Source organism: Cyprinodon tularosa, unplaced genomic scaffold, assembly GCF_016077235.1.
Source record: "Cyprinodon tularosa strain WSP-4 unplaced genomic scaffold, ASM1607723v1 ctg147, whole genome shotgun sequence".
NCBI lineage: Eukaryota > Metazoa > Chordata > Actinopteri > Cyprinodontiformes > Cyprinodontidae > Cyprinodon > Cyprinodon tularosa.
Genome location: NW_024038298.1, coordinates 222,574 through 239,118, shown reverse-complemented (window position 1 = coordinate 239,118; position 16,545 = coordinate 222,574). Strand labels below are relative to the sequence as shown.

At 40.2% G+C, this 16,545-nt stretch overlaps 1 protein-coding gene across 3 annotated transcripts in view; it reads left to right on the top strand.

The window, feature by feature from the left end:
• The first annotated feature begins 2,861 nt into the window (after positions 1-2,861).
• sema6bb (sema domain, transmembrane domain (TM), and cytoplasmic domain, (semaphorin) 6Bb) overlaps positions 2,862-16,545 on the top strand; it is a 203,368-nt gene continuing 189,684 nt past the window's right edge. For 2 of the 3 annotated variants that reach the window (XM_038279022.1, XM_038279023.1), the window contains exon 1: positions 2,862-3,604. Coding sequence is in view for 1 of the 3 variants with exons in the window: in XM_038279021.1 (XP_038134949.1) it covers positions 6,606-6,646 (41 nt within the window). In the remaining 2 variants the exon portion in view is untranslated. Of the gene's footprint in view, positions 3,605-5,753; positions 6,647-16,545 lie in introns of those variants that run through there. The other variant, XM_038279021.1, reaches the window with a different exon arrangement.

Here is a 16,545-nt window from a genome sequence, read left to right as displayed (position 1 = left end):
AACATTAAAGTTAGAGACAGCATGGGGTGATAAGCTTAATGAATAATGTTAATGAGTATCACACTGGTTGGGAACAAATCATTTTGCCTGTGCAAATAAAGATAAGGGAAACAAACTAAAGAATAAACAACAAAACACTGTCCTACAAAAATATTAAAGTCAGAGAAGAATAGGGCATATCATGCATTTTACATGCAAGGCTTTAGGCCACATGATGAAAGTACTTTATGAACCTTAACATCCAGTAAATTATGAGCAAGTTATTTTGATAGGTCAGATGATATAAGGTGAGGTTTCTTGTTTGCTTTTTGCAGAGCCCTCCCACACACACACACACAGGCTGAGCTGTCTGATTTACCACAGCTGATCTACAGCTTGTATGAAGGCTGACAGGCTGCAGTGCAGCAGATTTGTGTGGATTGCAAAGGGAGCATGATATGCAGGAGCCTTCAAGGCAGCAGTAGTCATTATTTCAGATATTAATTATTTATACATCAAAATTTAAAAGTGGCTACTGCAATTTGATGAGAAGGTCCAGTGGGCTTTTGGCTTATTTTGCATACAAAGCACCAGACTTATCTACTCAACTCATAAACTATAAATCTTTATGCATCTCATATTTTGAAAATGCAGAGGTACAATCTGTTTTGCAAGGTTAAAGGGATTGCATGAATTGCAACAAATTGGACTTTCAGGATCTGTGGCTGTAACATTTGACTTGGAAGCTCGCTCCACAAATATGAGGCCACATCTTTGTAAAACTAATGATAAATTGATTCAATTCCTGCAAATTACATTGCAGACTGCCTCAGTACTTTGTCTGTTCAGCTTGTTTTGGCGGCCCTTTGTGGCTAATGGAGCAGCTTTGGGGAATTAAATTCCATCAAGCAGCCCTGTGATTTTTGTTTTGACCAGCAGCACAACATACGCAAAAACAATACTTCTACCTAATTCTACTGCTGCTGTTTTGTTTTGTCTTTTTTTAGAGCAAGGCTGTAAAGTTTGTGCTGGAAAAAATATCACAATTCCTTTTCAATAGAAATTATCCTTTATTTACTCTGTTAAAATTGGTTAAATTACAACAAGTAAAATTTCTACCTAACGATTTAGTAGCATTTAAAATCACAGTTCTTTCAACCACTGACTATAATAAAACCAACATAAGAATATCAGCTTACCATAATTATTGTATTACGCTATACTCCTTGACTGAGGCAGCTGTTGCAGATAAACATCTTCACCATCGTTGCCAATGACAATATTTCTGTACTACCTTGGTAGAAAATTATACTTTTATCTACAGTATGTTCTATAATTTCATTCTAAGCCAGTTCTCATTGTTGGTTCTTTTTGATATGGAGGATGAATCAGATGACTTTATCATAGTCAGTGAAAGTGGTTAAAGCAGCAGTGGCTCATCTTGCACGAATGGCACAGAGAGTGAAGCCCCACATTTGTTTCCCTAAACTAGTCAAAATGCAGACAATTCCTAGTAATCAAATACAACACAGTGAAATATTGAAGAAGCACAAAAAAGTCCACCTATCCTCATGGAAGCAGAGGGAATCAACTCTGCAGAGAATATGTATGCAATAAAGCATTAAGACTTTTTCAATAATAAACTGACTGGTAAATTATGTCTTATTCCATCTAGTGCTTGTATGACCACATTGCTGATGCTGCCCTGGGAAACCACCCACATGTCACATATTAACAATCACCACTATCTAGCCGTCCCACCCCTAATGGAATGGGTTGGGGGTCAGATGCTACGGTTAGGAATGATTTAAACACAAGGGTGTGAGTAAAAAAAATCAGAAAAGTAAAAAATGGGAGACGTAATGTTAGCATCATTCCTCTCAATTGCAAATATGCTTCTGTTTATCTAAGAAGTCTGCATTCGATTTTACTGTATCTAGTTCAAAATGCAGTATAGTAAAAACAAAAGGTCATGTTAAAACTACATCATCACTGATAGGAAACAAAGTGTTTAACCCAAAATTAATAATTGTTTAAACCGGTATTCTAATTATAAATAAGGGGGAAAAAAGGAGAAACAAAAAAACACTGAATAAAGCAACCAAACACAGACAAACACATTTTCTAGGAAAAGCTGAAAAGGATAAAAACATACATAAATCAAACTTGGGCTGAATTGTAGTAACTCCTAATTATGGTTTGTAAATTTGAAAATCGCAGTGAGAAAACTGATATTCAACATTTCTATAAAATGTGATTGAATCCATTTTTTTCCAGGTCATTCATTAATTATTTAGTACAGATTATATTGAAAAATATAAAATTTTACATGATAATTCTTTTTTTTTTCTTTTAAAAATCTGATAAAAAAAAAAAACCAGTTGATCTTGGTGACCTTTTAGAAAAGTTGGGATTTTCTAAGAGGATGAAGAGAAGAGATAAAGCTTAATTAAAAAATAAATAAATAAGAGCAGATTGAATAAATGACAAATTTTGTAACAACACAGATCCACGTGTTCAAATTACCAAGTCAGATTTCAGGCATACTTTCTATAGAAATCTGTGACCAGATTTAAATTTTTATGTCCAGAAATGTCTCCCCTTCTGACCCGGGGGGTGCAATAGATATGTCAATAAATGTTCATAGCCAGGAAAGACTGCCATAATACCTTCAAAGGTTAAATACCAGTTTTCCTCGTGAAAATATCACAGATTATGTAGTTTCTACCCACTTCTACCAAATGGATGTCTACGGGATGTTAACGCATATTTGACATCGGTGATGTTTTCGGTAACGCCACCACTCTCAATTAACCCTAATTAGCCCTTAATCAGTTCCATTCCAGCCGCTGCGTAATTCTGCTTCAGGTTTTGGCACAAACAGCCTCCAGGAGACTGTGGGATGACAGCAGCGCGCTAGATGCTGCTATGAGAGGAACGCAGCGGTCCTCCCATCAGTTCCATGGAACAGGAACCGTTTTGTTTTAAAAACCAGTCGATGAATGAGACTTCGCCGTGCTCAACCTCTTCACGCAGCGGAGAAGGCAAAGTGTTTGTCCCCCAAAAAGAGAACCGAGGTGGAAACCACGCAGCAGAGACAGAGCAGCGGCGGCGCTCAGCGGGGAAATAAATAAACCAACTATTGTGGGCACAGCATGGACATGATCCGGGGGAGCAGCGACTGAAGAGGCTGATGTGATTTCCAGACGGATGTGTTGTGCTTTATTTTTTCACCCCACTGCGTCCTGATTAGTTTCTAGATCTCAGACTTGGTATATTGCAGCAGATACTGACCATGTGTCGTTGCGCCACATAGACGCTCTTTGTGGAGCGCTCTGCACCGGGAGGGACAGGTGGTGCATGTGTGAATGCTGAGATCAGTAAAGCAGGGTAGGGACGCACCAACCCCCTGAGACAGTTGTTTTATGGATGTGGGGAACAGTTTTCCCCCCCCCTTTTTTTTCCAAAGACAGGTGCGACAGGAAGGGACAGTTTCCAAAAAGCCCAACACGGGATCTGAAAACGCACTAGATAGCGCTCGGATATTTGGTACCAAGTGGGACACAGGCAATTGAGTAACACTATTGTTGCTCCTGCAGCGCTTTTTCTCTCCTGGTGATCAGAGGTAAGTGAACCGAGGGGTCCGGTTAAGGGCTGTGCTGCTGCTGCTGGTGCGCTGATTTTACTCTGTCTCGCCTTAATGTTTTGGACGCATTGATTAGTGGAGGGAATCTAGTTATCCCAATTGAACCAACTCAGCCTACAGTCAGTTGTGACTGTAATCTGTGGTATCTGCGCGTCTAATTTCATACTGCGTAGTTTGCAGCCGCACTGAAAACCAGATTTGAGCTGTCAGAAGCCATACGTCCACTTATTTTAGATATAACCTGGTGGATAATCTCTTGTTGTTTTCTGTCAATTAAAACTATCCAACTGTTGTTTTTTTTAAGAAATATTTAAATCTAATAAATCTGCACTTAATTTAAATGTTATATTTGGAAATGTTGTTTTAGAATTGCTTTTGGTTTTTAATCTGCTGTCTATGTTTCACTCCAACCTCCAGTGTTGAGCATCAGAATGCTCTACCATGTTCCTCATCCTTATCTGCATGCCTCTTGCCTTTACAGTACAGAGTATACAAAAACGCCCAAGCTTCCACAATAGCATGGCTCCAAGTTGCCTCAAGTTTTCCCATTTGGGAGCTGCGCATTTTTTTTTCCTGTGGCCCCCCCTGTTTCAAATTCAAATTGCCTTTAGAGGCGCCTTTTGTCCAGTTCTGAGGTTTGTGGAGTGGAAAAAAGAGATAGAGAACTAACTAAAGCCCCTAAGGGATAGGGGTGCTCTTAAAAATGAGCCCCAGGTTGTGTGAGAGGAGAGGAGTGGGGAGTTACAGAGGGAGAGAGGCATCTAAAGAAAGCGAGGCAGTCCAGTGTGAGGAGAGAAGACCAGCAGCTCCTTTAACCTTGCTGTCACTCTTAACAGTATCAATCAACCTTGGTGGAAAAGAGGCTCTTTAATTCCTTTTCCTCTGGGGTGTCGCCTGCTCTGGCAGCCAGAGTTCAGGGAGGCTGCTGGAGGCTGCACACAAATCCTCCCCCCCCCCCACTGCTTATATCAGACAGTAGCACCATGTATCAGGCTTCAGCTTTTTAATTCTACAGAGGGCGCAGTACCTCACACCTTTGGCATTACTGAGATTTTGTTACTTTACAACTACAAAATTCAATTAGTTTAATATTTAAAAAGCAGAAGAGGGAAGCATAAGATGTAAACCAAAATACTGTGAAATAAGTCTGATCTACAAAATGTGGAGATAGTTTTGATGTAGCAGCTCTTTTTACTTTGATCGACAAAGAAGAACATTAAAAAGCTCAGGAGTAAAGTTGTAAAAAAAAAAATAATAAAAAAACATGGGGAAATTACTAAAAAAAAGCTTGCTAATTTTTAATACTCTCAATATGCATTGTTTAATCCATTGTCTGAAAACAGAACCATTATGGCACAACTGTAGAGCATTAAATACATGACCCGTACAGGCGGTAAGAAATTGAGCTTTTATCAGAGAAGCAGCCATGGAAACACTGGAGGAGCTGCTAAGATCCAAACCTCAGGTGGGGGACTATCTGTTATTGGGACAATGATCGGTTTTACACCTCGAATATATATATATATATAGATGAGAAGCAACAAGAACCTGTTGATAGAAAAATTAAATAAAAGAAGTTTACAAAAGTGGATTATGTTGCATAGAAGCAAAACTGTGTGTGAGGTAGAAAACGATGGACATCAATCTGAACAAACCACCTCCAGGGATACCCTTGGTGGAAGAAACATCCTTTGATTATGAAATATAAAGCGATCAAAACAAAAAAACCTAAGATAAACCCCCCTAAAGATTGACCACATTATCTCCATGAGGACACCTGTGGGTGGCAGCATCGGGATGCTACTTTTTCAGCAGGGATAGAGAGGCTGGTTAAATTTGAAAAATACAAGGCTATAATGGAACAGTGTAAAAAAAAAAAGAAAAGCATTTTGATGTGTTTTTAGAAGCTTTTTATCCAGACTGACTGAGCTTTTGCTAATTTGTAAAGAAAATGGAGAAAATGTTAGTAGTTGTGTAAATATAGTAGGGACAAGCCTCGAAATCTGTGTATATAAAGTATTGATTTTTTTACGTTATTTTATTGGTTAGATTCAATTTGTACAGAAGTAATTTATCCTGTCACAGGGTGTTATGTTCGTTTGTCAGATAAACTCCCAATGAAACAGATGATGGAAGGGGGGTAGTAATATGTTATAAAGTTCACTGTACATGTGTGAATTACTGTAGATCCAATGTGCTGACTGGCAGGTGGGATACATATTAAATGAAACCTGATGTATTCATATATTTGCCTAGTCATGTATATGTTTCAGTTTTCTCGGGAGAACACAAAAGGAGAGACAAACACATCTTTTTCTGAGATCCACATGGCCAGAAGAAGTCTGTAACGACATATGCTGCCATCAGACGCGATTATTTTTATCTGCTGTTCCTCTGCAGGTATAGGAGAGGGGATAAATGTTGTGCTGGTCCATGTATAAATAACCTCACTGTAGGAAGCAAGACTCCTTCCAAGAGAAATGACTCAGTAGGAGGCGAGACGGTACAGAAATTATTTAGGACAAACATAAGGAGAGCAGTTTGAAAAACTATACCTGATGCTGGAGCTCATGTCCTAGACAATAAGTGTTTAGTCTAAAATCCCCTGTAGAAGCAAACACTGCAATCCCATGTAAAGGCCTAATAGCAGAGGGATTTTGTGTCAGTGAAGAACTCAGATAACAAGGCTAAATTTGTGCCCAGGAAACCAGGCGGTATGGGAGGGTTTAACGTTCCAAGGTCCTGGAGCTGATGTCAGTTTTTGGCGCCTCTTTCTGTATCCCCAACGCTTCGTCTCTCTGCAGCTTAACAAACTGCTCGCTGGAGCTTGGCTAATCCTTGGCTAGAAGTGCCCAGTGATTTATTATAAAGTTAGCTCGTTTAAGGAGATCTGCAACATCGCTTCCTATACACACGGCCCCTGACAGATTCCTGCTGTCTGAACTCTGGAGTCTGATTGGCAATTAGCTTTAAGAAGCCGATGTATGTCCAAGGATCAAAGACACGGGAGAGAACAGCAGGGTGAGAGTTTGTCTGTGTCCATTAGGGGGAAATGTAAGGGTCAGTGTCTATCTAGTTGTGTCTGTTTGCCTTCCTGTATTGTGCGGCCTCTGTATGTGTGCACATGTGTGAGTCAGTCTGTCTGGGCCCTATGCGAGTGTGATTCAGTGCTGCCAGCCTTGGTTGAATGGGTGCCCTGTTCGAGCCCTGCTCCTGACGCGAACAGCCGCTTGGGGCCTCTTGCTTTAGAGCAAGTGTTGCGCCCTTTGTGCAGAAATAACAGGTGCCTTTACACAGTTATTTAATCCTTCATTATTTGCTGAACTGCGTTGGTGGCGGGTTAACTTCACCTGTGGACCCGAGGCAGTAACTGCGCAGAGGGACAAGTTATACTATATTTTAGTGTTATACTGATCAGCTCAAGATGTCTCTGAAGTCTGAACCCAGCAGTATATGATATAATACATGTTTATGTTGCTTTATTCACACTGTTAAAGTAAGAACTTGTAGATGGAAATGTATCCACCATTAAACAAAACAGAATGAAACAGAATTGCATTTCGCTTTTATTGATGAGGTAGTATCCTCGTTTATTTCACCAGAGAGAGGAGCATTATCACTTAGAAACCTTTAAGCAGCAGGATGAGCTGCCTATAAGAAATCATTCCGACTGCTTGGTCAGCACTGTCTCTCCACCAGCCTGTGCCCATTTTAGCCGACTTCATCACCGTTATCAATACTTTGGCTTTCTATGCACAGATTCTGGACAGGCAAGTTATGTATCATGACAACCACTCCAAGGTATGCCTTTAAGGATATATATATATATATATATATATATATATATATATATATATAACTTTTGGCTTAACATACAGAGTTCTTTGTTTGAAACAAATATTGTTTTTTTGTTTGTTTTTTTGCTGATAAGCCTGTCTTTTCCCTCCACATAAAGAATTGTTCAAACGAACCTTTACAAAGCAAGGAACCATTCTCATTACTGAATAATAGATTATCTGGAGCCACAAAAACGACTTGACCTTTTGGGAAAAAAACAACAACTTTTATTTGAAATACTTGATAAATACTGAATCTTTTTTTTTTTAGTGGAAACTTAGACAACTACAATTACATGGTTTTTTTTTATCTTTAAAGGCATGGTGGAGGATTTTTGCAAAAAAACGCCCTCTACACATTAAAAATAAATATCTCCCATTTCTCCTCATGCACGTTCTGTTTAAAAGTTTCTGTTTGCATCACTCATACAAGCTTACTTTCCAAAAGAAGATTTGCAATTTTTCCACTAAGTCAGACTCACTGCCATTTAAGTGAAAATGGGGATGAGCATGTAGGATGGCCTTATCTAAACAGTTCACCAGAATTTTATCAGAATTATTTTGTTGATCCTTCAGGAAAAAGAACAATCCCCTATACATTTAGGTAAAAAAAAGAAAAAAAATCCCTTAAAAATCTTCTTGAGGATTTTTTTTTACAGGAAAATCTTATATGCTGAGTGCTTTTGGACAAAACAACAAAGTATGAAGCAAATTCTCTCTCGGCAAAGATGAAACAGAACTAAACAAAGTATAACTGATTTGTACCATCCGTATTTTTGTGTTAAAGAATGAATAAAGAAAAAGATTTATCAAAACAAAACTGGTAAAAAGTGTTTAGTATCTCTGAAAGTAAAACCATTGATGGTTTCTGTTTCATTTTTGAAATCCTAACTCCAAAGTTGTTGGAGTTAGGATATAAAAAGGTGTGCACTCTATGGACCTTTAAGGTCAAATTATAACAGAGTTTCTTCAGCTAAAGGCTTCTCCAGATACAGTGCAAATCAGACCGCTACAGAAGATCCATCCTGCCAACACCTACCAACATAAAATACCACTCATTAAAAAGCATCCTATGACTTACTAAAACATTTAATTTTCCATTGGGATCAATAAGGTTTTTTTTTTTGTTTAATTGAATTGAATTCCGAAGTATATTTGTATGAAGGTGTGGAGTTCACATTTGTCAGCTGCCTTAGGATGAGAGTTTTTACATTTTGGTTGATGTCACTTTTTCACCAAAGCAGTTTTGCTTGCCCTGATTACGTTTAGGAAAAATTGCTTATGAGTTTCATTTTTTATTTGGCATTTGACTGCCATCACTCGTCCATCATCCTAATTAAACAAAACTGTTAGGGCTCCAGCTATCAATGTCAAAGCTCAGAATAGGGGACCCATTTTTCAAGTCAGTCAAATATCTCAAAAGGGTTTATTTAAAAATTATGGATTTAAAGGCAAGGACGTTTAAGGCAGGAACACACAGGTTAGTGACTACATTAATCTGACTGAGGATGACTATGAACATGAGTCTCCAACCTAGTCCTCTAATTCAGTCCGTGCTCAGAGAACAAAGTTGATTCCAGTCAGTTGGCTGCCAACAAGATGTGGCGGGCGCTGCCCACAGAGTGCCAGATGCTGCAGCCCCGGAGGACAGAAAACAGATAAAGGAAGGCAGGATTATCGAGAGGGTGAAGCCAAAGAAGGCGTCGAGGACATGCTTAGGATTCAGAACCAGATGAGAAGTTCGAAGAGATTCCAAAGGGAAATCAAGAACGGTGTCAGGAAGCAGTTCAGATAGAATCCAGCAGAAGTCCGAAGCCAGGTCAGGCAAACAGATCAGACGGGAACAGTCAGGCACAGTGGTTGAGAGGCAGAAACAGGTCAGGATCAGGTAATCAGTAAGGTACATTAGAAAACTCTCCACACAGTCTTGAGAATAATCTGCCACTGATGACTGGTTTCAGAGGCTTATTATTTTAGCAATAAATGGCTCGAGCAATTTTTCTGTTTGATCAGTTTATCTGAAAATTTTTAATCATAACAGATTAATTTCAATAGATATTATTTATAGCATATCATTAAAGCAAATCTATGATAAAATGTAAAAAAAGCCTCAAACCTCAGAAATGCTTTGAGAAGTTCTGTGTAAACTATTTTTACAAAAACAGATTTTTTCATCTTGAATGCAAAATGTAGTTATCTTTTTTACTGTTTTGGCTCAATTACTGTTCTGAGCATGTTGTCCTTTCATAAAAATGGCATGGTTTAGAATCAATAGTCTCCATTTAGAGATTGTTTGATTATTTGGAAATCTCTCAATATTCAATGAATCTGATTTTTTCAGCCTTACTGTCTCTGTATAAGGCACAATATCCCAGGGATTATTACATTATTTTCAAGATATATGAACAGGACATTGATTAGAGTGACTGTAATAGTGAACGTCACTGTAATGACCGGCAGACACTATCCAATGACTGCAGTACTTTGAGCCAAGGTGGTGACAAGGTGATGCTTTTGGATTGTAAGGCTGTCGGGACAATCCCAGACAAGGAGCTGGCAGAGGCACTTTAACAAATGTCCTCATTGGCTCCACTTTTTAAATCCGGGCTTTATGGAATCTTTTTTTTTTTCAGTAACTCTTCAGCTGTTGACATCTTTCAGATAAAGGGCTAACTTCTGTAGTAGCTGGCCAGCACACTCTCCTGCTTAGGAATGGGCTTTGTATTTAAGGTCCTGTGACGACTGAGTTCCCCTGATGGTTAGATATATGCAAACGAACAAAAATACAAAACCATAACGCCAGCAATGAGGTTTTCTATATTGTAAGCACACTTGTCACCAGCTCTTGCATCAAACCTGAGATTGATGGACAGCTACCAAACAGCATTGAGCAGAATCTTAGGGTGTGAGTTAAAGCTGGCACCCCTTCCTATTTCCCCCTGCATTCTTGCACTCCAGCATTTCTCTAGAACATGTTTTCCTTCACACATTCTGTCTCCATTCCAGCGTTTCCCTCATCACCTCTCCTCTGTAGTTTCTCCCTCCCTTCTTTTTTCTCTGCCCTGAGTACCTCCCCCCTCCCCCTCCTCCTCCTCCCCCTCCTCCCCCTCATTCCAAGCCTGCACTGGACCACTATGTCAAGGCCTCTCAGGCAGTGTGGTCTCTGTCTGCAGGCTGTCAGGGCAGGGACACTGCCCACCGGGACCCTGAATGGGACAAATTGACCGTAACAATGTTCCCACTTAGCATGTGGTGCTGGGAGAAAGAGAAGGTGAAAAGGACTGTCCGATGATTGAAGGTCGGTTTTGGGGGTCAGATGGGTGAAGGGAACAGGATGAGAGAGCAGGACAGCTCTATGAAATGTATGAATTGAATACTTAGATTAAATTGCACAGTGTAGATTTTAAATGGCTCTTTGCCACACACACACACAGATGCATATGGATTTAGTTGTTGTTATTGGCCCAAGGCTGCTGCTTGAGATGCAGTGGAAGTAGAATAAACACATTTGCTTGTGACCCTGTAAGGCCCCGCATAGCTCGCGTTACTCCTAATGCCCACATGCCCTGCAGGTTGGAGGTGTATCAAGGCGAGCTTTTTGCACTAAATGCTACCTCTGCCTCTGAAGGGGTCAAGGATCATCCTGTTGTCTATTAAAATGCAATAAGGGCTGTGGCCCAATGGGATCACCTCTGCCATTTAATCACACAATGCCGCTCCCTCATCATCCGCTCTCTCCCTTTCATCTTTTAATAACCTGTTTTTTTTCTTCATCGTCTTCCTTTCACTCTCATCTTTTCGTCTTCATTTCTCTTTACACATCCACTGCAAAGCCCATGCAGACGGAGTAGATGAGAGTTCAAAGAAGAAGGCTCTGTGCAGTCAGTAATAAGCACGCCTTCATTTTTCTTTGAAAACTCTCCCTTATACAGTTGCTATCATCAGCAGCCACAGGCTAGTCTCTCCCCACTTTTACTTGGGAAGGCTGTGATTTCAGTATTTTTTGCCAATACACTTTAACTGTGACATATTGTCTTGGAGAAGTTGGAGCAGCATCATGTTGCGTAAGCCCGAGGTGGTGCAGTATGACAGGAACAGAAAATGCAGCTGCTATCACCAAAGGCCAAGTGGCTGTTGAATAAAGATGACTCTGGTTGGGGAGAAACTACAGCAGCATTCCATGTAGGCTTAGTGTACTTCCAAAGGCACAGCTTCTGCCTCTCTGTTCATATGTATGTAAAAGGGTCTCTTCCCTATATCTGTGCAAAAAAGCCCATATGGGTGGAGATAGGAGTAGGGGTATGGGGGGGATACTCTTCTGTTCTTCTTTGGATGGGGAGAGACATGAGAGCTTGGCAGTATACCATGGGTGATACAGGACAGAATGAAAAGGCGGGTAGAAAAGATGGCGATGGGTCACTAGTGTTTACTTCCTTAGACACAAATTAACCAATATGAGTGGGGGCTCAATTTCTGTCATAGCCAGTATGCTTGACTTCCCCTAGGTTGACTCTCTGCCAGTTTCTCTTTTTCAGACATTTTAACACTCATAAACCACTCTCTTTTTCTGACACACCTACTCCACTTAGACACGTTTCCCAGCCAGAACTACGGGGGGTGCCATTTTTGTTGGGTTTTTCTTCCAGGAACATCTTCCGGAGAGCTCTCGGTTGTGTGCAGGAGGGAGAGTTAGAGATGCAATATTTTGTGTTCGAGGCTGAAGACAGATACCCTGTATTGGGTTTATTAAAGTCATAAAAGTATCACGTCGGCTTCACCTAGATAAGCTGCCCCATACCCCACTCAGTGAAAATAGTCACACAGCTTCATGTATACTGTAGTCTTCCCAGCAACAGCAAGTTATTACAGAATGATGGAAATTAGTCAGATCCTCCTCCTCACCACTTACTTTAAAGGTAAGCCATGCTTGTGATGAGCTTAATCAGCCTTGCTGTCTGAGGTCTCTGAGTCATTTTACAAAGTACCTGTGCGTGTTTGTTTACAAGAATGATTGGGAGAAAAAACACTACTAATGAACAAAGGGATTTTTAAATATTCTTTATTTAGAAATCACGTTGACAGGGTGGACTCTGTAGTGATGGGATGGCAGTTGGTGGCTACATGATCACCTCTACACTTGCAGACCACAGTCTCCACCTCTTCATCCTTCTTAACCCTAACATTTTGGTAGGAATCATTCAGACACTGGCTTTCCATGTTTTTCTGGCCTTCACACCTTTCACCATGGACTCGGCAGAGTACGAAAATATTTAGCTGGTTGTAAAATTAGGCCCTTTGATCTTGTTATCCTCCCAGTTTAATAACATAGTGGGGTGAGGAAAAGAGTAACAACCTTCTTTTATGAAAAATAAATAAGAATATTCCCATTTTAGAGCGATCTCCATCCAATTTAAATAAACGTTGACCTTATTCAACCATAAATAAGTAGCAGAATTAGCTTGGTGATGGAAGTAAACCGAAACATCTCTATTCCAATATTTAAATGCAGCTTGCTGTCATTCACAAATGCACTCAAACAATCCACCACAGGTTTCTCTAGCATCACGTTAGATATCAGCGTTTTCCTCTATGTCCCACAGTTGTTGTTTTTTTTCTTTACGTAATTTTTTCCCACATTGCCTCTTATTAGGTTAATACGCCTTTTTATTTCATTATCAGCTTCCCTTCCCTTGCTGAAGAAAGGTTTTCCCAAATCATGATGCTTCAGCTACACTGTGTAATGGAGTGGATGGTGGGTTCAGGGTAAATAACTCATCAAAAAATGAATCACTGTAAAGAAGAATTTCCTTTCCAAGAATAGCATTACCAGAATATGATGCTGCCATTACCATATCTAAAATTTTCCATGTAAAGTAAAAAGTTACGTTTTAGTTTTAGTCATATCTAACCTCTTTTCCAACAACGGCTTTCTGGACAGAGACTGAAAAGTTCTCCAATTAGATAGTTTAAGATATAACTGAAATTCCTTTCTTTACCAAACATTTACATACTGAAACGCTCTTATATACCTAAAACCATAATAATACAATCCTCTACTTACTGCAGCCTCATACACATTATTATTATTTTTTTAATTAAATTGAGCTCCGCCCATCCTTTAGCGAGTTCTGACCACATCCTCTTTCCCTCCAACAGGAAATAACCCCCGCAGCATGACTCTGCCACAACTATGCTTCACAGTTGGAATGTTGTGTTTAAGGTTATATCCTGTGTGCATAGCAATTTGCATACATTCTAGCAAAGTTAGCTTAGACCTCATATGACCAGAGCACCTGATTCTGTATTCCTTTGTTTGAACTAGATAAACTGCAAACATAACTTTTTATAGCTTTTGCCACTCTTCCACTTTGTTCAGTGCACAACTAAAACATATACTGTCATGTCCATTCTTTCTGAACCTGTTGTACATTACTACATTATTTTCTGGTATAGAATAAATAGCAGCATTTATTCCTGAACAAGAATTGCCTATGCCATTTTTTGTTCTAATTTTCTGCCCCCTGTCTTTTTGACAAGCTCATAACTAATAAGGAGGCAGGTTTAATTACTTTATTGTTGGGAGACATGACAGAGAGAACGCCGGCCACACACACATACTGAATCATTTCCCGCATCAGCACAACGTGAATCTGCAGAGATCGTGCCCTGCGGGGCAGACTACAGTTATCCCGCTGCGGTTTTTATAGCTGATTCATTTCTTAGGGGAACTTTCAGCCAAAGCGGCTCTATCCTGTGGTTTTATGGTTACAGAGATGCTGTGAAAACAAAACGAGAATGCTCTCTTTGTCATATTTTTTCTCTTGACAGAATTGTTTACCACCCGTAGCCTAGCTTCTGTTGATGATCTCTACTTATAGTTAGTGTAATGTCCGCCTTATTTCTGCTAAGATTAGACTTATTTGGTTGAATTACTAATCAGCTTAGCATAGTAGCTTAAGGGGATTAATCATGCTTAAAAAAATGAAGGAAAACTGGCTTTTTGGCAGTGAGTTCCTGCCAGTTGGCGAAGGTGGGAGGATGGTGCAGAAGCTGTGACCTACTGTCTCTTTGCTCGGTGATGTTAAAGTCGAGAGAGGAGGGAAAGAGAAAAGGGGTAAGAAAGGGGCGACGACTTGTTTGTGGATTAAACTGAATTGTATGGTAGGAGAGGCACTTAGCTGACAGAAGGCCAAGGGAAGAGGTAGAAAAAAACTGGATGAGTCTTGAGAGGATACTTGTTCAGCCTCTGCTGCTGTTGGAAAGTGGAGGGAAAGTAGGTCCTTCAACGTACTCTCCCAAATTAACGGCTCAGAAACTGCAATTAATGTACAGCCCTGCCGTGGGTCTCTGCTGTGCCGCATCAAAGAGGCCTTGCTGCGCGGTGCGTCTGCTCATCTCCCTGGCAGCGTGCTATGAGCTCACGGACTCGCACGCCCCCGTGCACGTAGCACTCAGGGGGGATTTTAGCCAAGAACTGAGCCAATGAGTGTGACTTCTGATGAAAGCCTCACACCGAGTTAAAAAGCTGAACGTCAAGGTTAAAGAACAAAAGAACTGTGGCTTGGACTTTGTTAAGAACTGCTGAAAAGATGAAGGAGACGGTCAGGTTTGATGTGTCTTTTTAGGAAGAGTGAGATGAAATAAGGACTGGAGGAAGAGGTTGAGAAGAAGAACGCAGCGTGTTCTCTCTGGGTGCGAATCACACGGACAGACCCGGGACCCATCTGGAGGCAACAGGTCTGATGACAGCAGGCTGGTTTTTCATCCAAGTATCTTGCGAGCAGGAAGGATCTGCTCCTGCCCAGAACCCCTGGAGACCCAAGCAGTCCATCAGCAATCTGTCCTCTGATATTAACAGCGTCTGTGAATGTTATAAGCTCTGGATTCCTTATAGTTATTAGGGTGAAAGAAAATTTGATTAAATGGTGTTAGGTACAGCTTTCAGAGGCGAATGGGTCCTGTTAGGATGCTAGCGGTTTTGTGGAAACCATAAAAAGAAATTTTATCTTCTTCCCCACACTAATTCAACTGAAGTAAATTTTACAGGACTTTAGAAGTTACTAACTATAAGCAGAGAAAAAAAGAATCAAACAATTGATAGGCTACACACATTCCACCTTTTTCTATAGCTTGTGTTTTTCCTATAGGGCTGTTGATTGGCAAGCGGATTTTCTGTCATTGCTGTGCTTTTAGAACACGGCACCCAGTTCTCTCGTGGTAGCCGGTGGGTCATTTGTATTTGCATGTAAATGTTTTTCACCCCCTGGCTTGACTGGTGGGGGTAATGAGAATGGGGCTCTGTCTGCATCAGTTAGAGGAAGGCTGCAATGAGTGACTGTGACATTCAGAGCTCGAATCTAGCGTCACTGCTTACTTCCAGCAGGGCTTGTTCATTTACAAATTTATTTCTGTGGGAAAGAGGAGACAAAATAACAGGGAGTGCATCTTTGTACGTGTAGATAAGATACAGCTGAGACCAGACATTTACACACGCTGTATAAAAAAAGATTCATAAATTATTTATTTTTTTTATCATCTGTGACAATGAGTCTCAACCTTTCTTGATTTTGGGTCAGATAACAAAATTATCTCTGTTTGTTAAAATCCAGAATGATGTAGGAAAGGATTTTTTTAGTACGTTTCTTCAAATGCTGACATTTGTTTAGATATTTCAAGCAGTTCAAGAAGTGCCTTTTAAAATGCATCATTCTGTGGCTGGGAAGATCCTAATTTTCTCCTCAAGATATGATAATTACGGCCAAACACTTAGATTTTAATTTCATCAAACCACAGGAAATGTCTCCAAAATAAAGGCCCTTGTCACTGCGTACATTCACAAAGGGTAATTTGTCTTTTTATGTTTATTTTGGAGTAATGGCTGCTGCCTGTTGTCATCCCATGTTGGTACAGAACATCCATCCATCTTCTCCAGCTTATTCCAATTATTACAGCTTATTACAGTGGATCTCCTCCAGTCTGTGTAGTCTATGGGCAAGAGGTGGTGTACACCCTTGGGGGGTCACCAGTCTGTCTCAGAGCAACAAAGGCACTCACACCTAAGGACAATTATCCTAACAGTCAGGT